The sequence below is a fragment of the Anopheles marshallii genome, chromosome 3, assembly GCF_943734725.1.
Source record: "Anopheles marshallii chromosome 3, idAnoMarsDA_429_01, whole genome shotgun sequence".
NCBI lineage: Eukaryota > Metazoa > Arthropoda > Insecta > Diptera > Culicidae > Anopheles > Anopheles marshallii.
The window spans coordinates 14188699-14213247 of record NC_071327.1 but is presented as its reverse complement, the minus strand read 5'-3'; the positions used below and the strand labels follow the sequence as shown (position 1 = coordinate 14213247).

The 24549-nt window shown below is 41.2% G+C and overlaps 4 protein-coding genes across 4 annotated transcripts; all 4 read right to left on the bottom strand.

Moving 5' to 3' along the window:
- Nucleotides 1–11789: 11789 nt before the first annotated feature.
- On the bottom strand, nucleotides 11790–12199 carry LOC128713799 (uncharacterized). Its single transcript, XM_053808668.1, has 3 exons — nucleotides 12125–12199; nucleotides 11955–12044; nucleotides 11790–11870 (listed from the first exon to the last, which is right to left on the bottom strand). Exons 1-3 carry the CDS (start codon nucleotides 12197–12199, stop codon nucleotides 11790–11792), a joined length of 246 nt encoding a protein of 81 aa, XP_053664643.1.
- Nucleotides 12200–18061: 5862 nt separating this feature from the next.
- Nucleotides 18062–18470, bottom strand: LOC128711035 (uncharacterized). Its single transcript, XM_053805903.1, has 3 exons — nucleotides 18396–18470; nucleotides 18221–18310; nucleotides 18062–18145 (listed from the first exon to the last, which is right to left on the bottom strand). Exons 1-3 carry the CDS (start codon nucleotides 18468–18470, stop codon nucleotides 18062–18064), a joined length of 249 nt encoding a protein of 82 aa, XP_053661878.1.
- A 993-nt stretch (nucleotides 18471–19463) lies between these two features.
- On the bottom strand, nucleotides 19464–19866 carry LOC128711031 (uncharacterized). Its single transcript, XM_053805899.1, has 3 exons — nucleotides 19786–19866; nucleotides 19623–19706; nucleotides 19464–19544 (listed from the first exon to the last, which is right to left on the bottom strand). Exons 1-3 carry the CDS (start codon nucleotides 19864–19866, stop codon nucleotides 19464–19466), a joined length of 246 nt encoding a protein of 81 aa, XP_053661874.1.
- A 697-nt stretch (nucleotides 19867–20563) lies between these two features.
- On the bottom strand, nucleotides 20564–20960 carry LOC128713494 (uncharacterized). The gene is made up of 3 exons (XM_053808353.1): nucleotides 20886–20960; nucleotides 20732–20815; nucleotides 20564–20644 (listed from the first exon to the last, which is right to left on the bottom strand). Exons 1-3 carry the CDS (start codon nucleotides 20958–20960, stop codon nucleotides 20564–20566), a joined length of 240 nt encoding a protein of 79 aa, XP_053664328.1.
- Between the last annotated feature and the right edge of the window lie 3589 nt (nucleotides 20961–24549).

Genomic DNA, 24549 nt, shown 5'->3' with positions numbered 1-24549 from the left:
GGGCACAAATGTTGTACTCCTCTCGGTGCTAAGTGCTATAGACCTTTTCAATTATTGGAAGCTTAAAGAACGGAATAACCAATTACCACGATTAACTTTCGTTGTTACCAAGCGATGGGAAATAGTTTTGACATTTTCATGGCCGGCTATGATGAAGACTAGAAGTAAAAAGAGATTCAGCTATGTGCTCGAATTTTATCTTAGAACTTCACTAGGAACTTATTCAAATTTACATTGATAAACTGCTTTAAAACTAAAAAAACGACGTTCTTAGTGCGACGTTTCTCCTTTGTACGTAGATATATTACCTAAAAAGAGGTATATTGTGTACAATGAACTTTTAACTACAAGCATCTTATAAGTTTCATGAAGTGTCATCGATGATTGATTGCTTCTGCTGAAATCATCCACCCATAAAAGATAAAGAAATATCATAACAGAGAAGCAGCTCTATCTATTCGTTAGGATTCTAGTGAAACACATTTAAATAACACAAATTAACATGAAAACTGCCTCAATGAATATTGAATTTCCTTTGAATTTTTAAACATACCGAACACTTCGGTTTCGTGATAAGCACACCACATTTGGTCCTTTCCAAAAGAACAAACATCCCCACAATCAATGAAAAGCTTTGCCTGTTCTACGAATTGGTCCATTCGTTCTGTGCATTCAATAATATTCCACGCGCTGAAAATGAATGAATGCCATCAGGAGAAGCTCATTGAAACACTATCACCATCGATCCAGCGGCATCAAGTGGAAGCGAAATGAAAATTTCCAATTTCCAACATTTACCAGCAACGCATTCAACCGAAAATGCTCCTTTCATTAACCTAATTAATCTCTGCCCTACCACACAATTTATTACCTACCGGTACCGAGCCAGAAAGAAAGCGCCACAGCCTACGGAAACATCACTCGACCGACCCAGGGGGGAAAACCGTTCAGCAAACGCACCATTTAATTGCGATTATTGTAGTACAAATCGTCACCAGGTGAGTGTCACAAGGTAGTCGATCGTGGCGGGTACTTGCAATTTCGGTTGTCCTTTAGACAGCGAGTGGAATTTACCACCGTCATGTTCGATTCCACGAACGGTTTTGCTCCATCACTACAGGGCATTTTCAACCCAAAGACAGCCTTTGCCGAAACTGGGGTATTTAAGCTCTAAATGGACTGACTGACGGACGCGATGAAACGGTAAAACGGAACGTCGCAACAAATATGGCCCTTTCCGAACACGGGGCATTGTTAATCCCTTTCACGACGGATAAAACACTGATGAAGGTTTAGGTTAGCCCCTTGTTTACTTCATTTGTCTCTTTAATGTGTCGTTTTTTCACTGAAATAATTTATTATTAGTCTCTTTTTGATAAGCTTCTTCAACACAAAGGCGGTCGGCGCGTGTAAGTCGTGCTACTTAGGAGAAAAAAAGGAATTGTGTGTATTGTTTGTTGGGGGTGTATAATTACTTCGAATTGTTCATTTTGTTACTTTGGTTTTTATTATTTATTTACTCCTCTTCTATTTAACTTAGTGATCTTCACACTTGTTTCGCACTTTTTTTATCGCTTTTTTTTACTTATTTTTTCTTCTAAATCTAATTTAATTTGGCGCGTATGTACACTGAATAAATGTTTTAAAAATTTTTATATGCTAATGCCACAAATTTCCATCATGTTTTGTTATTTCTATTAGTATAGTTTGTTTTCTTATGTAATTTCTCTTTTTTTTATTTGGACAATTTCTTTTTTATTTTTTTTTCTTCATCCTTAATATGCATTTATTTTATTTATTATTGGAAAATATTTCAATATGTTGTGGATGCTTTATTAAAATTTTCCTTCCATTGTAATAGCAAAAGTGCAATAGCAAAATAGCTGTGAAATTGTTACAAGGCTTTAATTTCTACAACGGAATTTTCTGTTACTAACTTTTTTTTAAATTACTCTTTTTGACCCGGAAGGATTCACAAAGTTCATTATTTTATCATAAAATATAGGTAAAACCATATATCTACTACAAATATCTACTAAATTTAATACTAACAACTTTTTTCGGGGTTTTCTTAGGGCCATCTTTTTAGAATTCTACCAAAATCAGTGTTACCACCAAGCGTTGTGCAAACAATCCTAACGAAATGTCATAAAGCCCAATGAGTGACGCTTAAATCATACCAAACCCCACCGAATTAGTGCTATAAAGCGAGCCAGTATTTGCCAGCTTTGCCGAACGTCTTGCCGCAGCAGTTTAACCTCATTCCCCTATGCCGCATTATCTCCTGCACCTTTGCCGACGAGAGGCTTCCGCACTTAGTGTGTACGTGTGTCTATGAGTTTATTTTATAACCATACGCGTGAGTTTGTGGCACCAGCGTGTGCCTAAGTGTGTGTGTGTGTGTGTGATTGCTTGTGGTGCAAGGATAAAGTGAAATGCATATTTACCATCCGGTTGCGTCTTGTGTAATGCGATGTGTAATTGAGCAAACAATTAAATCGCACCAACACCACCGCCAGGAAGTGACAGTGAGCGACAGAAACGTATACCGACCGTGAAAAGGAAGCCATTTTTTGTTGGGGGCGTGGGGCAACAAAACGACAAAAAAAACGTGCCAGGAAAGGTGTGCAATCAAGCATCGTGGTTGGGCGGTTTGGCGTTAGTTACGGATCCTTTCACGGCGGATCTTTAACGGGTGGTACAGCTGTGGGACAGCGCCATCCGGCGAAGAGAAAAGAATAAATCAACCTTGATTCACCAGAGCCACCAGGAGGATCACCGTTCCCGCGTTTCCGGCTGCTGGCGAAAGGAACATGCCCGCGAACGGATCGTCCCATCAGCTACTAGACATCCCGTGGACATGAGTGTAAGTAGCACGCACAGACATTCGCGCACACACACATTATAAAGCAGGAGTACAATTTTCATGCTGTGGTACACCTTCATTTAACGGATGGGTGGCCATGTGCGCTTTCTTCGTATTAAATTGTGTTGCAAAATTATTCATTGACGTACGGTCGGTCCTGTGTTGTACCTTTCCGCCTATTCTTTCCACTTCAAAATTGCTTTCGCTAAAATGGAAGGCAAATTAATTGGGTTCGCAGTACACACACCCGTATAAATGATGAAAAGTTAACGCAGTCCATCAAACAAAAAATCTTTCACCGCTGTATTGTGCACAGGAGAAGTATGCCCGAGCGGCACCATTGTCGTACGCAGCCACAACTTCCCAGTTACGTACGCAGCCATCTGTTTCGCTTGCTTTGATCAAACCGACCCATCCTACAGTAGACACCACCACAATGTGGCTGCAAATGTTTGCGAATAAATTATGCTCACCGGTTTCCCAGGGCATGCTTCGCACGGGAGCTGCTCTTTGGTCGCAAAAATTCAAGTACAGCATTTTTCTTCCTTCACCGGGTTCAAATCGGCTTCAAATCAACGTGCTGGCGGTGACTACGTGCCCAGTGAGGTGGAAAAATGGGTCGTCACATTTGGGCGCACCGTTACCAGAACTGTGCGTCGTAAAAATTTAGATTCTCGCTTGGCGCAGTTAAAGGTACTGCTCGCAAGCGTTTGCCCTTAACTGCCACAGGGCTGCGGCAGTTCTTTTCGATTTCTTCCCATGATGTTTAATTTCTTTTCAAGTGTGCCGGTTTTTTTTTACTGCCAACCGCTGTGAATCGTTCAATTTTACAGAGGTTTTGTAACTGTTTTGGACGCCAATTCAAGGGTTTTTTAGATTTTTTTGAGATTTTATTTTGTAAATTGCTGCCTACGGACGTTTAAAAAATTAGTTTGGTGTTCTATAAAGTAAAACTTGCTAATGACGATAATTAGTTTATAAATTCGTTATTTATAGGACATTAGACAGTAGGACATTTTCATGATCTAAAAGTTAAACTAAATTTATAAATAATTTAAAATATCGCTCCATTTGATGCCATTTTTAACCCCTGTATATGAAGCTGTTCCGCCATTAAATTAACGATGATTTGCGCCTGGTCGTTAGTATCCCTGACCATAACACCCCAACAAAGAATAAAAATGATATATACCGGACGCAGCATATTTAGTGCGCTGAGCATGTGGCCAAAAAAGACAACGACTGAACAATGTTCTTGTTCTACCATCGCCAAACAGAAATAAATAATAAAAATGACCTTTAAAACTGGACCATTTAACTGTGCGCCCATCAGCATCTTTAATGTCAAGGCTCACTAGATTTTTTTTTTTGCTCGCCTGCTGTTGGAAAATTTCCCATTGCGAGAAAAACGGCACCAGTTGCAGTGCGAGGCAGTGACGCAAAACAAGACAGTACGAGGTACAAAACAGCTTTCCTTGCGCTGTTCTAATTTCTCGTCTTTTCCTTTCCTGTCTCTCTGGCGCTCTGCTTCGTCCCGTGGTCACGATTTTCTTTGTTTTCCATCCCACTTGCAAAGATTCCTTACCGTTCATGGTCATCCGGGAGGCATTAATTTGTGGCTGCCGTTGCGCCCTAAATCGGATTTGGTCGCCGCCGCTTGGTGCGGTTCCACCGTTCCACCCCCCAAAAACGGTTACTAACCGATCGCACGGGAATTAACAATCCGCGGTCAAATGCGTACGACGGTGGAATGCATAATTTATGCCCCCAAAAATTCGCTTTTGCGCTGATGCGTTTTGTAAATAATGTAAAGCACAACGGGCGTGTGTATGCGTGTGCGCATGAAAGTGGGGGGAAAAATCAACAAAAGCACCACACCCTTGTAAAGTGCTTTTCGGTGTAGTAGGGAGCAAGGGACAATAGCTCACTGTTCTATTTAGCTACCGCTACCATTAGCATAAATCATACGATACTGTTGGAGCGGTGTTAGCGCTGGAGCATTCTGTTCCTAAAATATTGTGTAATAAAGCATCAGCTAAATGGGGGTTTTTAATAGTATTCTCGTACTTTATAATGCTGATATTCATTAGAACTTGTTTCCATATAGTTTATATTATTTAAAACTTAGAATTTTGCTTAAATATATTGAGTATAAGACAGGTTAAGATCATTATTAACGAGAAAACGTAACTGGACAGCTATAATACTCTGATAAGATCATTTAACGCAATCTTTTTCGTTGCGTACCAAATACCTACCAAAAAGATCATTACTACCTTTCGGTACTACTCTATTACACTCTTCTCACGATTACAACCGTTCCTTACCACCGGAAGGAACGTAACGCAAAATCAAACAACAAAACGCTCCATGCTTCCGGTCCGGTCGCGTTTTTCTTTTTTCTTTTCCCGTGCCTGGCGTCGATGCCACCGACGCAAATGGGCTGGCAAGCCAGCACAATCTGACAGCGGTGTCCCATGTAAACAAAATTATCGGGATTACAATTTCCGAACAAATGCCAAAACGGGTGGCCTCGCAGGCGGAAATGGATGCACGAGGCATAGAACAGAGGGAAAATGTTAGTATCTTGTTCCGCTGAATTTTACATGCAAATTGTGAACAGACATAAATAAACAACATTGCCTAAAGGAGATAAAAACGACAAAATGAGCAGGATACAGTGAACGAATAAATAAAACAACGACCAACAACACACAGAAAAAAAGACACACACACACACCCAACCCAGTTAAAGAGATTTACCCTGCAAGGGCAGTGTCGGTTTTTGTGCGAGGCGCTACAATAAACAGCCACCAGTTTTCCCGATGACAATGGGAAACGAATTTCAATGTTCTGGTGGCACAGTTTTTGTACTGATTCATCAGGTGTGAAGCGCTTCAGTATCGCTTTGCGTCGCCATTCTGTTCCTGTCACAACGGTCTTCATGTTTTTTTTTCTTGTTGTTGATTCCAGATTGTGCAGTCCCTTGTCAGCCTTACAATGATTAATTTTTGAGTTGAATTTTCGGCATGCAGCGAGGTGGAAATTTTTGGTGAATGATTTTCCATGACAAAAGCGGCTTTCCAACGAAGCAACACGACCGCATGTTTGTAGATGTGCAAAGTTTGGGACGGTTTTTTTTTGTGAACTTTTGCGACAGAAAAGGGATTGTTTGTGTGCGTCAGATATGTCACCAGTTAAGTAAATAGAACTCGCTTATATCTGTGTATGATCCATCCAGTATCATTTGCAAAGATAAATGGGGTACACCGTTGGACAATGTGTTGATGGTGGTTGGCAATGTGATGAATGATATCTAACAGATAACGATTAAGATAAACAAATGTATGACGAACCAATCCAAAAATATTGTTGATTTCAACAATCAGCAGCTGGGAATGTTTTAAACGTTTGCAATTTAAGTAAAGCTGTAACGAAATAGTGACAATCCAGTTAATTATCTATCAGAATTATGCAATGGGCCGTGCAAGTATTTGATGAAAATTCACAATAAATGTCATTTGTATGTGTTTGAATTTGCATCCAAAAAGATCACAACGTATATATTGAACTAGCAAATTAACTCTTATCTTAAAATGTTAATAATAGTTTGATCTAGTTGAGTATGGTAATGGTATAATATAGTTGCGGGGGCAGCATGTTGCTGGTGTAATGTACGAGTTTGACAGCTTCGGCAAACTTTGTTGACGACCAAAGTCAACTCGATTTGTTTTTTTTTTTTCGTTAACACACCTCAGCAACCTTTTTCCATTCTCATACCATTCTTCAGCATGTTGCGTAACTATGATGCCTGTACCGATATTAGACCAAGCTCTAAGTTGTTTTTAATACTCCAAAGATCCTTAATGACAGTCCTTGAGAAAATAAAGCGTACGTGCTTGCTTGCTCTTCTACATCTTAATTGGTCTGATCTCTAATGGACACAAATTACTGTGCACTTCATACGCTTCATACTCATACTGTTGTTTTGAAGTCAGTCAGTAGCAGTGATCCACTTTATTTAGATTCTGTTCACCGCACTCTTTGATTAAAACCAATTAAAATTAAACCATCATGTCCAAGGACGGACGTTTATGCTTCAATGAATGTCATTACACATGTCCTCGGTCTAAAACTCTGGCGAATGTAAACGATACACCGTAATAACATCTTGCTATCCCTTTAAGACATCCCGGCATACCCGTGAGCCACACATGGATCTATTTCAATTTCCAACCAATATCCCCCATGCGTTGAAGATATCCCACCGGCACTGGCAGCTAATGCGCCAAGCCCCAATCTTATAACCCCTTCCCATGATAGCGTTATCAGCCAAAGCCAAAGGAAGAAGCTACATTGATTTTACAATAAGCTCTCGGCAGCTCGACGGTGATGGAATTTAACCCCATCGCCTTTTTTTTTCTTTCATTCCCCCTCTAATACCTATGAAGACTCGGTCTGTTTTGTGTCTATTTTTCGCACCTTCCCGCTCTTCTCCAATGTGACCCCATAGTTGTTTGGGGAAGATTGGGTGACCCAAGGCAAGGCTAGCAATAATCCCAGCTTTTCAACACGATCCCTCGTGCGAAGGGTGAAGGAATGCTTTACCAAAGGAACAAAAAGGTGCCTCCATGGTGTAGTTTTCCCTGTGAAGCCTTTCAACATAAATCACGCACCGATGTTGAATTGTTCGTGAAATCGGGATAGGAAGAGAGCACCATTACATCCGGTACGCGATAGGAGGGGGGAGATATTTGGAGCTGTAGAAGAAAAGAATCAACACGAGGAAAAAAACCCATGCGGAGCAGCAGCAGGTTTTGACTATTTGACCCGCATACCCGACGAGACCAACGCTCCATGCCGGGGGCTGTTTCATACACGGAAGCAAACAGTACAAAAATGCGCACCTCACCGGAAAGCGCTTCGCAATAAAAATGCACGGTTTGGCAGCACCAGAATCACACACTGAATATTACACGTCGCATGAATATATTGAACGTTCCACGGGTAGTTTTCCTTTCAAAACACACACCAAAAAAAAAAGTCAGCTCCAGTTTCATCGTACGGTGAGCGAGAAGCTCACCGTTGGGGGTGTAATCTTTGAGTTTCTTTCGTTTGGTGACAAAGAGGGAAAGAAAAGGCGAACCTTGGGAATGAGATCGGTAGCACCGGCCCGAAAGTCGGGGCGAAATCGAATAAAAAGATTTATGCTCGGCAACCGGCGCCTTGAGACGGAAGGTGTGCTTTGCTTTCACGTACAGGATGGCGCTCGCTAGGCAACAAGCCCAAAACAACGTGTAACCCCGGGATGAAATCGAGCGTGTGTGAATGCAAAGCTCCCATGTACCGTACGTATAACAGGCCAGAATATTCCATCTGGAATAGAAAAATCTCTGAATGGCGCGATCCCATCGTTAAAATACATGCAATCCGCGTAGAATTTCACTCACACACACAAAGTGTCAAGCCAAACTTTTCGGCAGTTCCCTAAAGGGAATTCGCTGAAACCGCAGCCAAATAAGCTTAAGCTGCAGGGATCGTTAAAGTTTTTACAGCACTGCCCGGTGTGCGTCAAACGCGTAGCTCTCAATTTGTTGCCAAATTAGTTGGCCTCGCCTTGAAAATCCGTAGCATTACGTGCCATACCATAACCGAAAGCATTATCGGTGGTCAGACTATTGATATGCGTCTCGATACACCCGGGCGTAAATCCCTTGCGGATTTTGGGATGGATTTCTCAATTTCGATTGCAGGAAGCTGGCCAAAAAAAAGGAAAACGGATGCTGATTACGGTGAACGAAGCACCCGGCACCATTCCGGTTTTGTTGGGGACACCCGGAATCCTAAATGGTAGCAGTGTCCTCGCAGCGTCCCGTGTTATTGGGAACGCACATTGGGAAAACATTAGGTTAGAAAAGATCCCCCTTTTTTTTTTGTTTGTTACAGGTTGTCCATTAGTTTTTATTGCCCTGAATTACTGCTTCTTGAGAACTGGAACTGTGCACTTTATTAAACGAAAGAGATTTATTTAGATGTCTAGTATGCTCTTGAACTGTTTCTCGTTTCTTCTGTTGCTTCTTCTCCTTCCACAAGTGACAAGTTGTTAGTTGTTCAACTAAATCGTACAATAACCACAGCCTCCTTGTTCCATGACCGTCCATGCTCGAGAAGACTTGTCAGAGTTTGACAGCTTTTATACACTGGACTGCGGTTAAAATTTTCGAAAATTGGACAAATTTGTGATGGAATTCACAAAGCTAAGTAAGATCCACAACTAAATGCCTGCTAATTATTTATAAGCTTTATATGAAGTACTTTCAGTAATCATTTAAGTACTCTCCTATGGTGACAAAGTTTAGATAAAAACCAATTTGCCAACACGAAACGTAAATATCTCGAACATAAGACGATAATTCTCCATAGTCCACCCAATTTGCTCCTTAAAACCAAAGAATAAACAATCCCTGGCCGATTATTACAGGCCTGCCTTCATGAGTACATCTGTCACAACACTCTGGAACCTTCTCGTTCTCAAGGTCTTCCAGCACCTATTGACCGGAATTTGACCCTGATTCCTAGTGCACGTTGAATAAGCACTTTTATCCTCTCCGTCGTGTTTGCTTGTTTTTGTTACCTTCTTCCGTATTGTTTTGATGTTAATAATCCAGAGCTCGAACCTTTCGAGTTGTCCTTCCCATTAGTGCTGACGCGTCACGTTCTAGCGCTTCCCCATGTTTGATTTTATGGCTGGTCAGTGATCCCCGGGCGAAGACTCCACACTGGCAACAACAACAACAAGAAATGGTCGATAATAGCCAGCCAGCAGATGGAGCATCTGGCAACGTCCACAATCTTTCCATTTGCGAGTCTCCGATTGATGATGGCGAATGGGGACTTTAGCGAGGGAGAAGAAAAAAAAAGTGGAGTTGGGAAATAAACTGACACGATCAACAAAACGACCCAATGAACCCAATGAATAGCCGACAGCTATATGCTATATCCTTCATCATCATGCGAACTACTCCAGGGACTTTCCTTTTCAAGGATGTTTTCGATGCTCTCGGTTGCTCATTCTTGCTTATTTTTTTCGATCACTCCCTAGCATCGGCGCGGAGAAAAGTTTCCATTTCCAATAACGTCCACACTTCAGCTCGTCCTTTTCGCACTTTGCCAGACAAGAGGGCAACTGTTTGTGTTGTGCCTTCACACACATCGAGCAAGCGGCCGTTTCACTTGACCGACCGTTGAGCGTGATATTACTTTCCCGGTGGTTTTGTGTGTAAGAAACGAACACGCCTTCATCACCCAAACGTTGCCCAAACCTGGATGACTCAATGACAAAACATACCCAGCCAAAGTGGCAATTATGCAATGTTCGTACATTTTTTTTTCCTTTCCTTCCTTTGAACCACCTCGAGAAACGTCTGCGGACAGACGCAAGGTGCACACAACTTGTTCAACTGCAGGGAAAGGCCTCTCGTCTGCAGAATGAAACCCTCCGCCGGGTGCGCATCCTCAACTGCAAGGACCATACTTCAGCGCTTGTTCACCACTTCCCAACATTCAGCTAAAGCAAAAGAAAGAAAAAAAAAGAGCACAACCCCTGGCTCAGCATCGGGAACGGGGCAAACATCTAATCCTCCTGACAACAGCGGCATAAAAAACAGGCATTCACTGAAGCATCATCTCGGGGGGGGATAGATTTTCCGCGTTAATGAACTTTTCATTCCGCAAAAGACGAGGCGAAATGATGACGAGGATGATGATGATGATTGCTCGTGAATGACCTATCAAACGCTGGTGCGCGCTTTCCGTCTGCGGGGCAACAACGCGAGCGCTTGCCGCTCAAGTGCAATTTATGTTTTTAATGTTGTTCAGCGCGTCGGTGCCTGGTTTCGCTTCTGTCGCGCTGTTCCGTTTCCATCGGCACTCATTTTGGGCGTTCGCGAAAAGATTTCCCCGCTTTCAAGAGCGATTAGCCCTCAATTAGCTTTAAAGCGAGAAGATTAAGTGAATCATGCCCGTTCGGTCGATGCTTTTTTGGCACGCCGTTCAGCGAGCGAGGTGATAAATGATAAGTTCGATGTGAGATGGTGTGCGATGGTAAATGTTTGCTGATGTTGCTTTCGCTTCCAGGAAGATCATGAAAGGAGAAAGGACGGTTTGCAAATAAAAATTTAGGCTTTTTCGTGCTATTTACGATACACTTTAATATTCAACATTCAGCATCTCTTATATTAAGTATTCTACATATATTATGTATATTATATATATTATAAATTATATTAGTAAGACAAACTAATATAACATAAATTTGTGTGCATATTATATAATATAGTCCCGAGCAACCGATAAAAAGAATGTGTCTTATGTGTCTCTAGTTGAAAAGTCACACGTCAAACATTGCTGAACGTATGTTCGGACATGCTTCATTCGCCGAGTTCTTTCATCACTCAACAAAAAAAAAGCTAATGAAAGGAAACTTTTCCTTGAAGCTTACATCAAAGCAAGGTAAAGCTTCCATCCGATGCGTTGTACTGTTTACTGCTAAAATGTTAGTTTGACATTATCACTGCGCAAATTGAAGACTGACTTCCACGAACCTAACAGTTACAGCCTTTCAATCAGGTGTTCGAAGAAAAAGGTACTTCTCTCGCATGGTAAAAAGGGGTTTTTAGGTCACCAAAATCTAATTTGGTACCTTCCATTTGACATTCCATTTACCCTCGAAAAGTAGTGTGAATGTGAGCAAAGGGTAGTTGAATAATAGCTGACGCAAGCGAATTGTTAATGATTTTGCTGAACAAAATGCTTTATTGCTCATTTGGAAATTGTGACAAATTGAGTAAAATACTTTCATGCATCCATTGCAGGCCATCCAAATAAATCGGGACGCGTTTCCGGTTGCGCGTCAAGGTTTAACTCACAAGAAACACTCCGTAATGAACCCGTCCTCACAGCGGCCCAGTTTTTTCGTACAGTCCGCACAGCTATTGATGGTCGTCTGGAAAGGATAAGCGGCTCGGTAATGTTTATTTCCCATTGCATTTTAAAATAAAACTCCCCCCACTCTACCCTGCACACCTACCTGGTCGTCGCACGAGACTCCCTTCCGACTGAGGTACCCATAGCCACAGTAACGCGCTCCGATGCTTTTACATATCGCACACGTTGGTGCCTGTGGAAAAACGGTAGAGTAAAGGAAGCGAATAAGTGCGCCATATGCAGACCCATCAACGGTCGAGCCGCAATACTCACGTAGACAAACACCATGGCGTCCGCGACGGCTGCCGTACAGAGCAGCACCGCTAGCAGAATGCACACTTGCTTCATGTTTGGGGATTGTCTTTGAATATATTCGTACCACGTACTGGATCAAATCTTTGCCTGCAGAACACTGACGGAAACCCGTAACAGACGCGAATCTTTTTATACTGCATTTATCTCGCGCCCCTGTCAGCCCGCAGGTGATTCACGGCGTGATGGGAGCTTTTATCTTGCTTATATTGTGTTGATTATCGATGAGAATCCGGGTTTTGTTTTGCGCACAGTTAAATAATAGAAAAGAAGCAAACGAACTGTATCATATAGGGCATCTTGATAGGCTCTAGGATGTAACAGAGCGGATAAGATTAAAAAAACCAGCGCGTATTGCTTTATCGATGCGTATGTTCCGCCCGACATGAATCATGAAGTTGTTGATAACGTTAGGCCGCTATTGCAATATCGTGTGCGCATTATTAGTTTCTTTATAATAATATAATAAGTATTGACTTTGTTAAGTTTTAATATTAAATTTTCCAAAATTTTCTCAAAATTTAAATTTTTAAATTTTAAATTTTAGTTTTAAATTCATGTTTATATTCTTGTAGATTTGAAGTATGTACTAGTGATGTGCGCTCCGGAGGACATTATCGCACAGTGGGCAGTTTAAAAGAAATTTATGGATAAAATGAATTATTTAACAAATTTTTGTTTTTATTGATTATTTTAATTATTTATTTGAATTGTGTTGATTCTTCGCCGTAATTACTTTTTTAAATGAAAACTTTTAAATTAAATTTATTCCATTTTTTATCCATTACGTGGAGAGTAATGTTTTTTTACTGCTATTTCATATTATTCGATACGGCAACCAGAAGTAGTAGTCTCACATATCATCACACACACGAAGAATATTGCGTCAGGTGCATATTGAGAGGATCTCCTACTGTATAATGGTGTATACAGGCAGACAAACAGATCACGAACACAACTAGCTTTGAAAGCGACTGTTATTTTCCGTTGTAAAGCAGCTGTCAAACATCATCACCGGCTCCGGAACCGGTTCTAACATTTTTTTTGGAGCCAGTCGGAACCAGCTCCGATTCTGGAGCCGTTTTTTTTTCAATCACTAATATACAAAGCGTACAGCGAATAAGACTCGCCAAGCTCCGGTGGGCTGGTCACGTCATGAGAATGACACCGGACGATCCAGCCCGTAGCGTCCTTTTAGGTCGTCCTCACGGACGAAGTAGGCGTAGTAAACCCAAATTGAGTGATGGCGTGAAATTATTGTCGAGTGAAAAAGCATGTGGGATTATGCGGATTACTCCACTCAACTTTAACAAAAACAAACTCCAAGACTTCTAGAAGACTTCAAGAAGTGTTTTAAAAATGTTTTTCTATTTACGGTCTAAATTTATCACTTCTTTTAAGAGATCTCCATGACTTATGCATGACTTTTATTCTTTCCCGATTGCCTAATGTGGTTTCCTGTTTAGAAAAAAAAGATCACTAAACGGTTGTGTTACATGATGCTGTTGTTTAAAATAAATATGGTTTCCATTACGTGATCATCACAGCCCGCAAACACTAACACACACACAGCCGGTCCAATCAATTCGATTCCAATATCGTTTCCATTCGACATGTACGAACGAAAACAGTTCCATGTTGGGGTACGGGTGTGAGAGTTTACCAAACAGCGATATTAATTTCGCTGCTCAAGGTGTGCAGCTACGTAACATACACTCCGGCGTCAATCCGTTCGGTGACGGTGTGTAGCGTCGTGTTTCCAAGCGCATGTGTCCTGACAAACATGCGGTACGAGGTCACGGTGGCTCACGTTGTAACACCGTGCGGATGCTGATGGTTTTTGAAACTAGCAATTTGATAGAGAATTCTTTTGTACGATAAACGATATGTCAGTGTGCATGAACTGCTTTTGCATAAGCACTTTCTTTTCAACCGGCTATCATATGAAGACTCCACTTAACGTTGGTTGGTTCTATCCGTTCGCTAACTCACTTGAAGTGCGTTCAACTCAAGCAGTGTAAAATGTGCCTTTGTCAGTGGAGATGAGGTTTGGCGCTGAACAATTATTTTCATATCGACGCCCACCGAACAGCATCCCGCCCAGCCACCATCGCCATCTTGCATGCATTGTTAAACCCAAGAGCATCCGTTCGAGCGGCAGTGCATCATCCGTGGTCTATATTGTGTCAGTGCCGTTTCTTCCGCTGCACCCTCGGGCACGACGATGAGATGAGATGGCGATGAGGCATCGTGGGCAGCACCGTACGGACAAACCATCAAGAACGGCATGCAACGTTTCACGTGACACGCAATGGATCCCTCCGGGCCATCCATTTGCCAACGATCCATTTTTATCCCAACTATTTCGACAGGATGGCTGTGGAACGATAAATAAACTGACACTAACAGACCTGAAGAAGCGAAGAACGGTGCTAGTCACCAGTCCATGTCCTGGGAGCATTCGCATTGTGTGTCAAACGAGGGACTGACATGAAAGTGTGGATATCGCTATAAATTTCCTTCTTCAAACTGACGTGCAGGTCACGCTACGCGCGGGTGAGTAAGTCTCCCTTGCCTACTTATTGACCTGCTGGCGGACACTGTACCAGGCAGGTGAGAGATAGCAACCATCACTGTATCATGCTTTATCGCACCGTCGGTTGTTCCACAGAGAGACGCAATTAGTTTAAGCAAGGAAATGAAGCCTTTTGCGTGATGCGTCCCCTCCCTTTTGTAATTGTCTAGAAATCGTCAACAGCATCCATTGGCCTGCGAAAATGGTGTAGTATCTTGTCTGTGGAAGCCTCGCACGTCTTACGATACGAAAATAAGAAAATATCACTTGTGATACAACTTTAAACAAATCAACAAAATCATCTTGTAATATAAGCACTGCTTTATTCTGCTATTTCGTTTGACTACTCCATCTGATGCTTAACGTGACAAACCGGCGCGAATGGGTCGCCATTTCTTGCCTCACAAGATGCACGTCATCAAAGTTTGCGTCTGTTCGCAGGTGGCTCCCCTTCTCTTTGTGCACTCCGCACAGTTTTTGATGGCCGTCTGAAAAGGATTAGCGTTCGCCAATGCTTAGTTGCTCCGTTGCATTTTCAAAAAACCCAACAAAAAAAACTCTCCTCCAAACCTACCTGATTATGGCATGTGACGCCATTCCGTGACCAAAAGAACTCATGACCACAGGGAAAACTTCCGAGCGATTTACATACCGAACACGATTTAGCCTGGTTGGAAAGGGTTTGAGGAAAGAAAGAGAGTATGAGTCGCTGCGTGTGTGAGTACAAATCCATCAACGGTTCAGCTGCAACACTCACATAGACAATAATTTTCTTGGGTGGCAATGGAGTTTTGGCGGCTTCCATGCAGTGCAGCACAGCTAGAAGAAGTAAAACGAACACTAGCTTCATGTTCACGGGCGATGAATATATCTCGTGCGGGATCAACTTCTAATGTGCCGAGCACTGATAAGAAACCGTTCTTTTTATACTGTGGTTTTTTTTTTCTCAGCTGTATCATGCGTTATTAGTTTTTTAAACTATAGTGGTGTGAGTAGGAGAGTTTCTGAGCACAGTTGGACAAATAAGCGATCTGCTCATCTAGGTTAACTATAGTGATAAAATGAAATATGGTATGGTATGGAACGCCTTTCAACGCCGTGTCATGGCGATTTCCATACAGCTTCACCCAAAATCGGATGATGCGGCCCGGAACGTGTTAATGTACTTTTGTTTTTCAAAGATGGAAGATTCGCCCAACTAGACCCCAATAAATATTGATCTCTCGTTTATGATGTGGGTTTCTTTTCTTCGGCAACTACCTCAAGAAGTCTAGAGGCCTGCCTTTTCTGGCTTTCTGTGATTATAAAGTCATCAGTTACCGGTAGCTGGATAATCGACCCTGCGTACGGAGGGGATTGGTACGGATGAGATTTTGGTCTGGTCCATTCGTGTGAAGACCGGCGCCGCCACCAGGCCTCGATGTAAAATCTTCGCAACTTCTACTACTGAAACATACACAACTTCCATGACTTGGCAAAAATATTGATATTGACTTGCGTGTACATTGTAGTGATTGTTATACAATTACGCGAGATACACTTTAGGTTCCGAAATAAAGTTGGATAAACAATAAAGATTTGTTCCAAAATACAGCTTTCTTAAAATTTACTTATTTCTAGCCTGTCATGTCTGGGGATGTTTGTGTTGATGTTGGTAACATCGGGACGATCGGGTAGATTTGGTTTGTGCATGCGTGGGGGTATCCGGGGGCACCACTGGGTGATGTATCTTCGTGTAGATACGTGGCTGTTTCCCGTATCATGTACGCTTTACCCAGTCAACATAACGATGGGTTGATATGAGTGCAATTTCTGATGAGCTATAGATCAGGGCTGATTGTTTTTAGTGTACTAATTCCTGAATGCCAATGATTAAAATGTAGTTAATCTTGATACGCTGCAGTTGTTGAATCCATGTAATGCCTAACGAAATCATTCTAAAATAACTATCCATTTTTTCCAGTAGAGCAGAGTACCGGTTTCACACCGTCTCTAGTCAACAGGGAGAGAAGAAGACATATCTTTCTGATCAAATGAGAGAGAATATTTCGTAAAACACTTGATGATACAACGTTCTGTCGTAAACAAAACAGTTCCAGTACGAAAACACTATTCTGAATCGCGTAGGCGAAACATTCATTTGCATGGCCAAAGAGCTGTGCTCGTAGCATAATAATTGAGAGTCAGCAACTGACAACCGATGGGATTTATCGATTGTGACCTAACTTATCGTTTTAATCAACTCGATAACATCGAATTGCATACAACCTGTTTGCGTACACAAGAGAAGAGATTATTCGAAAGGTGGGACAATTACTTGAAAGTAGGATGCTGCGTCCTTGTGGCAACACATAGTACTAATACTTAAGAATACTAAAATGTTGCTTCAAATTAACATTCATTAGGCAAAGAAGGGCAAATATTATGGAACGATAAACTAACTGATTAGGATAGGCAATAGATGTAAATGGTGATGGTTAAGAAGAAATTAAGAATAGATGTAAATGGTAATGGTTAAGTGAGAATGGAGGCGGCTGTCTAATATTAATGACGATCTAAAGCTTTTGTAATGGTATTATTTATTTTATTTATTTGATTTTACTTTATTTTTTAATCTTTTATATTGACGGCTTTTTCACATTATCAGCATCGCTTGTGTTGAGTATATAACAAAAGCTGCAAGGCATTTCCTTCTTGTAATTTACCTTATCCCGGGCACATTACCGATAAAGACAACATAGAATAAAGGATGGATTAGAAAGGGATATGGGAAAAATGGAAATTAAGGATATTATTCAATGCAATGGTATTAATTCTCATTTCACATTGTTTATTCTTGTAAATTTAAAACATGTACAAAAAATAGCTCAGTGATCATAAGACACGATGCTGCTTCAGAAATTTGTATAACAGTAGTTGACAAAATTGGTTTTATGCTGTTATATACTTTACTTCACAAGATCATGCTATATCGCCGCTTGCTAATCAACAGAGAGACACATTTTATATTGAAAGGAAGTAAAGCCTTTTGAGGGATAGAGTAGAACACATTTGCCCTTGGTTTTGTCTACCAGAAATGTCATCAGCATCCATGGGCACACTATTTGTTCAACTGGGCTGTGAAAATATTGTTGGAACTGCCAGAAGCTATTGTTTTCCCCGTTAATACCTGTACGTTCCGCGATAGAGAAATAACGACACAACACTTGTGACCTAAACCTTTCTCTATTATTTAATTTAATTTCGTCGCTTTTAACGAATAAACAATCTGCTCGAATGTGTAAATTAGCAGACTACTGAGGTTTGGCGGGGCGCGGTCTGATTCACAATGTGCAATGCAGATTAAAGTTGGTAAAAAAACAACGGCCTAGTCTTCGTTGACAATCCGCACAGCTATTAATGGTCCTCTGGAAGTGTTGAGCGTTCGATAATGTTTACTTCTAACTACGTTTTCAAAAATACACCAAACCGTGTAAACCTACCTGACCGTCGCATAAAATTCCTTTCTGAGCTATGTTCCCATAGTTACAGTAGAGAGCTCCTACGCTTTTGCATTTCGCACATGTCGTCGCCTGTAGAAACCGTTAAAGGAAACGAAATGAATAAGTGTGGCATATGTGAGAGCAACCTCATCGCCGGTTGCCCTGCAATACTTACGTAGACATAAACAATGGCGTCCGCGACGGTTGCCGTGCAGAGCAGCACCGCTAGGAGAATGCACACTTGCTTCATGTTTGGAACGTCTTTGAATACACCACGTACTGGATCAAATCATAGCCTACAGAGCACTGAGAAGCGATCGGCCGTCTTATGGTGCATTTATCTCGAAAAAACAACGTGTTCCATACCTTGTATTTCAATTTTTAACTGCTTCCTGGCTGTTTTTGTTTGATCGGTTGCGAATCTGAAAATTTATGAGCACAGTTGAACAAATAACGAAAGCAAGTGAACTGTACGTGCAGGTCAGCTCTGCTGATACAACGAAATATGAGGTGCGATCGTGTAACTCGTTCGTTCCGGGAAGAATCGCTGCGGATGTATCGAAAATCTGGCCTGCTTTGATAAGTTGAACTGTTATACACAGTGATATTCGCTATGGTTTGTATGAAATGAGTTCGCAACTTTTAGTGGTGCGGATGTGTGTCAAAATCTGCAACATTTTGTTTATTAAAATCTTCATTTGATTTGTTTACGAAACTTAAACATTGAAGAAATCAAATCAATAATCATCTGTTTTTGTTTTGTTTTCAAAGCAATGATCATGTTGGATAAACGAATGCTCTTTCTGATGAGATAGGTATAGAAGGTCCAATATCACTGGTATTGACTATACTGATATGCAGAAGAAACGGTTTTAGGAAATCATGTTATATCATGGCGAGAAACTGAGAAACTCAATCAATGATGAAAGATAACGAAACCTTTTGGGTGATAGCAGGGAACAACGCATTTGTTCTTGGTTTTGTTTTTCAGAATTGTCAACAACATACACGGTGGCCTTTATTTGTTCAACTGTTTTGTGAGTATATTCCTGGATAAATGGCCCAACTATATTATCGACGTAAAGCTATGAAGCCCCCAACGTTTTAAAAATACGAACCCACCACTAGTGATGTAATCGCGATTTTATTCTGGAATTTAATTTGATTTCTAGCGCGTTACACCATCTAGCATCCCATTTCCCATACTACTCGAATGTCACATTCTTCCGGTGTTCGGTTTGACTCACAAGAAGCATTGCGAAGAGATAAAGTTCGAACACCGACCCTGTCTCCCAGTACAGCTTCCACAGTTATTAATGGCAGTCTGGAAAGGATAAACGGTTGGATAAATGTTTACTTCTCATTGCATTTTCAAAAAAAACCTTCAACCAAGCAAGCCTACCTGTCCAACGCACGAGACCAACTTTAAATATCCATTGCCACACTTCACCGCTCCGATGCTTTTACATTTCTCACACGTTGTCGCCTATGGAAAGTGAAAAGGGAAAGTAAGTCAGGCAGTGCGGTATAGGCGATTTATTAAACGGTGGCGCTGCAATACTCACATAGACACGTATATTGCTTATGGCGTCCGCGACGGCTGCCATGCAGAGCAGCACAGCTAGAAGAATGCACACTTGCTTCATGTTTAAGATGCCTGTGAATATACCACGCACCACGTACTGGATCAAAGCTAAGTTAACAAAGCACTGACAGAAAACAGATCTTTTTATACTGCATTTATCTCGAAGGCGCACCTTTTATTGGTGACGTCTGAAATCTGAAAATTTTATTGAACAGTTGGTCAAATAAAGAAAGCAAGCGATTGGTGCGTGTAGGTCAGCTCTACTGATACACCGAAATATGGTGGTGCGATCATGTAAATCGACAATCTGGCCTGCTTTGTTGGTTTCCAATAAGTTGAACTGTTATACACAGCGATGTTCGCTCCGGTTTGTATGCAATGCATGCGCGACGCTTTCGGTTGCGGCTCTGAATCAAAAACAATATTTTTTTTTGCTAAAATCTGTAGTGCATGAGTTGAAAAATGTAAGATAATTAAATCAGTGATCTTCAATCATTCGTTTGATTTACGAATTATCAAAGATCATTTCAAGATAATCTTAGACTTTCTTTCTTTTTGGCGAAACGACCTCTTGTGTTCGCCTGTGATTGGTCCGAATTTCAACTGAACTGGTGTTGAATGTCTGTATAGAAACTGTTTTAGAGAATCATGTCGCGATTTTATTTTGTTAATTTGATGTCATTCCTTCCATTGTTTCCATATAGCATCTCATTTATCATACGAGTCGAACGTCACATTCTTCCGATGCAAGGTTTAACTCACAAAAAACACTCCGTAATGAACGAGCCCGAACAGCGACCAAGTCTTCGTTTGCAGTCCGCACAACTATTGATGGCGGTCTGGAAAAGATAAACGGCTTGGTAATGTTTGCTTTATCCGTTGCATTTTCAAAAAGCACTCGACCGTGCTTATTGGACCAAGCCTACCTGACCATCGCATGAGACAAGCCTTCCATTCCCATAGCCACAGTACCGCGCTCCGATGTTTTTACATATCGCGCACGTAGGAGCCTAGGGCAAGTTAAAGTGGAAAGGAAATGAATAAGTGAGAATTCATCAACGGTTGCGCTGCAATACTCACGTAAACATAAACGATGGCGTCCGCGACGGCTGCCGTGCAGAGCAGCACCGCTAGCAGAATGCACACTTGCTTCATGTTTGGGGGATGTCTTTGAATATACCACGTACTGGACTAAAGCTAAACTTAAAGAACACTGACAGATAACCGATCCTTTTATACTGGATTTATGTCGAACACACACCGCGTGCTATTACCACTTTCCTCAATTTTAATCTGTGTCCGTGTTGTTTATTTGATTGGTTGCGAATCCTAGAATGTTAGTGCACAATTGTACAAATAAAGCAAGCAAGTGAGCTATGTATTTAGGTCAACTCTATTTATACAGCGCAATATGTGGTCCGATCATGTAACTCCTTCGTTTCCAAATGTTCAAAATGCCCCGAGTGTTAATGAACTCACAGTTCTGTTCATACTGCCCTAAATGTATACTCATTTTTAATTGTGTTGTGTATAAGTTAAACTGTTATACATGGTGGCGTTCGTTCCTGTTTGCATGAAAAACAAATTCGCAACCTTTTTTTTTGCTGATTCAAAACAAAACTTGTATTATTATATTCTTATCGCTACAAATTGAAGTTTAATGATATACTGGCTAAGATATTAGATCTTTGTATAACTCTAATTTCATTCTTCTGTTTTTCATTTTGTTTAAAAGTTCTCAACAATCCTAGAGTTTTAAATTTGTTTTTGACTTTCGTTCATTCGTTCAACGTCCATTTCGCGTACGTTCATTTTTAAAACGATCGTCGGAAGCTTCCGAAGCGAAAGAGATACAACATCTCACCCATGCACATTGGGCATATTACGGGGTAAAATTTGTTATTTGTGAAAAAATCTTTGTATAATGGACTAATGTTGATGAATTTGGTGCGATCTTGAATTAATGTTTCCTATTTTTATAAGAATACATACTCGTGTTTTGTGATTTGTTAAAAGATTTCAATCAAGAATTAGCAAAATGGTTGTCCGGTGAAACAAAGAATTGAAAATTGTATTTGAATTGCATTTCATGTGTCAGGCAACAGGTACATAAGGTACTAGGCGTCCCCACAAGGACATGACAAATTGTTGTATTTGATTCTAAAATAAATGGTTTTAAAAAAAAATTGGAAAAATTGGGTTTAAAAACAGATGGACCAAGGCCAATGGGAGGTAATGCTATAACTGGGAGTACATGAACATGTTTTTTTGTTTACAGAGCAAAATTGAGTTTGTATCTTGATTTAAATGCATTATTTCTAAGCCAAATGTCTTAACAATGCCCACTTAAGCTCCTAACTTAAGCCGAGCTAATGATGCAGGATTACATAATAAGAGTTCGGTCGTAAACCCCTAGCGTAGAAGAAAGAATTCATTTTAAGTTGCTTAAGCCGATGGCACTTTAGTTGAGTGTCCCTGGCGCTCACCAACTGACAGTTGATCGGACTTATCGCTTTGGACCGAACTTATCGATTATCTTGTCACAATATGATTGTATACAATCCTGTACAATTGGAATGATGTACTAGAAGCAACTATGGATGGAGGATGCAACGTATAAAAAATCTTACTAATAACTTCAAGCGGCAGTAATTAAAGTATTGCAATCAAGAGAGGTTTCCGCAGTACAAATATGTAGTAAAATTAAGTTCTCCTTACTACATCAAATGTTTTTTAAATATATATAGAAGGTTCATGATCTGATGCCAAGGTTCGAATCTCATCTGAGCTGGTGTTGACTACCCGATTATTGATCCGGCCCGATAGGCAGTGCAGCGAATAAATAATTTAGGCAGCAGGATCAAGCTTCATCACCGCTAGTAATTTCACTGCGAGACGCAATCAATGCTGAAAGGAAGGAAAACCTTTTACATGATAGCAGGGAACAACGCATTTGTTCTTGATTTTGTTCTCAAGAATTGTCAATTGTCGATGGAGACAATATTTGTTCAGCTGTTTTGTGAGAATATTCCTGGATAAATGCTCCATCAATATTGTCTGTCTAGATTTGTGGCAACACCACGTTTAAGAAACACGAGCCCATCACTTGTGATATAAACACGATTTTATTCTGTTAATTAATTTCATTCCTAGCGCGCTATACCATGTAGCATCCCATCTTCGGTTCGGTCAGATACATTCCGGCTCGTCGTATGCAAGCGGAAACGGAGTTTAGGTGCTGTGAGTTCGAGGAAAAAAAAACCATATTATTGTACACTTTACATTCAATAATCAATTTACATCAACTTACCATTCCATTACACTGGACGTAGGCCCGGGTAACTGTGGTACAGGACTGGGGTGTACCACGCATCCGGCAAAGCGAACACGAACGGGCCTATTGAAGGTTCGAACAAGCCAACATTATTAATCATTCCAGCATTGTTCTAGCGTCATGCACTACAAATAACGCATCACAACAATACGCCCGGGCACGTAAGTTTACTCACGTAGATGGGGATCTCGTCATCGGCGAAACATAAACCGACGAAAACTGCCATCAGTGCTAAAATGATCAACGCACACTTCATCGTGACACGCGGCTACGCTGTACAGCTAGTTCGGCGCTACTAGCGTAAATCCGTTCGCTGTCACAGTGAGTTGCAAGACGCACGCCAAACTTGGTGTTGTTGATACAGCTGATTTGATGTTTTGTGCACATATTTCACGTGCGTCTGTGGTTTGAATCTCCAGTCTCTATATAGTGGCAGGAAGATTTTTTTTCGATCGATTGGATTGGAGGTATACAGCCGCATGTCACCTTATCTTCCCTGTTACAGCGTGTTGGGGCGCTGAACTCGAACGAACGGAAGAGAAACTGCGGTTTTTTTTTTTCTTTTGGTTTTATATCCAATGACAGAGGAACTTTTGTTGGAACGGTGAGGCACGCAACGGTTGCAACGTTACCTGTGGAAACATCATACATTTGTGACAATGCTTTACAGCCACATACCGTGACACACCGTAACCTTCTGCAGGTGTCTTTTCCGGACAATAAGAAGCAATTTTAAATGAATCAATGAAAAATGTTTCAACTAATTAATGGATAATACTTTGCCATTCCAAATAAAGCCATATTAGGTCTGTAAATAATAGACAATTGCGTTCCACTCAGCTTTATCGTGTGTTTTTTTTTTCTTCTTTCACCTCTCTTCCGTAACTCTACACCAGGCAAAATTTCATTAAAAACCCCAAACAATAATTAAAAAGAATCTTTACCCCACGTTACTTCCATGCCGTTGCACAACAGCAGCTCAGACGATACACGAAACGTTACATTGGCCCGGCTCGCCTAATACACCCACAGTGTGCCCACGAAGTGTCCCAGTGTCCGGACATACCTGAGCATCGAGGTGACAAGAATGTGAACCACGGCAAGAAACACTTTCACGACCATTTTATCACGTTTCAAAGCGCTCCGTGTGCTCGGCTCGGTAGTTGCGCAAACATGCTTTGCCTCAACCGGCGTTCACAACCGGCAAAACGGTGGGCAATCATTGGAACCATCAATCTCAGCCGTTGGCAAAACCCATCTTCCTGCCAGCATCGAGCGGCAGGCGGTGAAAGAAAATTTAATTTATTTTCCACACTGCTTAGAACAGGAAGGTGGCGCCACCGGCGGCAGATGTTTGTAACACGGAAACGCCTTGTGCATCGCTTATCGCAACGGTTCACGATCGCGTCG

Excerpts from the sequence above, each read along its gene's own strand:
- LOC128713799 (XM_053808668.1), bottom strand. The coding sequence starts at position 12,199 with ATGAAGCAAGTGTGCATTCTGCTAGCGGTGCTGCTCTGTACGGCAGCC. Across the intron at positions 12,045-12,124 it reads ACGCCATGGTGTTTGTCTAC|GCACCAACGTGTGCGATATG; the intron begins GTGAGTATTGCG and ends GTTTTTCCACAG. Across the intron at positions 11,871-11,954 it reads GAGTCTCGTGCGACGACCAG|ACGACCATCAATAGCTGTGC; the intron begins GTAGGTGTGCAG and ends TATCCTTTCCAG.
- LOC128711035 (XM_053805903.1), bottom strand. The coding sequence starts at position 18,470 with ATGAAGCAAGTGTGCATTCTCCTAGCGGTGCTGCTCTGCACGGCAACC. Across the intron at positions 18,311-18,395 it reads ACGCCATTGTTTATGTCTAC|GCGACGACATGTGCGAAATG; the intron begins GTAAGTATTGCA and ends CGGTTTCTACAG. Across the intron at positions 18,146-18,220 it reads GAATTTTATGCGACGGTCAG|AGGACCATTAATAGCTGTGC; the intron begins GTAGGTTTACAC and ends CAACACTTCCAG.
- LOC128711031 (XM_053805899.1), bottom strand. The coding sequence starts at position 19,866 with ATGAAGCAAGTGTGCATTCTTCTAGCTGTGCTGCTCTGCATGGCAGCC. Across the intron at positions 19,707-19,785 it reads TAAGCAATATACGTGTCTAT|GCGACAACGTGTGAGAAATG; the intron begins GTGAGTATTGCA and ends CACTTTCCATAG. Across the intron at positions 19,545-19,622 it reads TGGTCTCGTGCGTTGGACAG|ACTGCCATTAATAACTGTGG; the intron begins GTAGGCTTGCTT and ends TATCCTTTCCAG.
- LOC128713494 (XM_053808353.1), bottom strand. The coding sequence starts at position 20,960 with ATGAAGCAAGTGTGCATTCTGCTAGCGGTGCTGCTCTGCACGGCAGCC. Across the intron at positions 20,816-20,885 it reads ACGCCATCGTTTATGTTTAC|GCTCCTACGTGCGCGATATG; the intron begins GTGAGTATTGCA and ends AACTTGCCCTAG. Across the intron at positions 20,645-20,731 it reads TTGTCTCATGCGATGGTCAG|ACCGCCATCAATAGTTGTGC; the intron begins GTAGGCTTGGTC and ends TATCTTTTCCAG.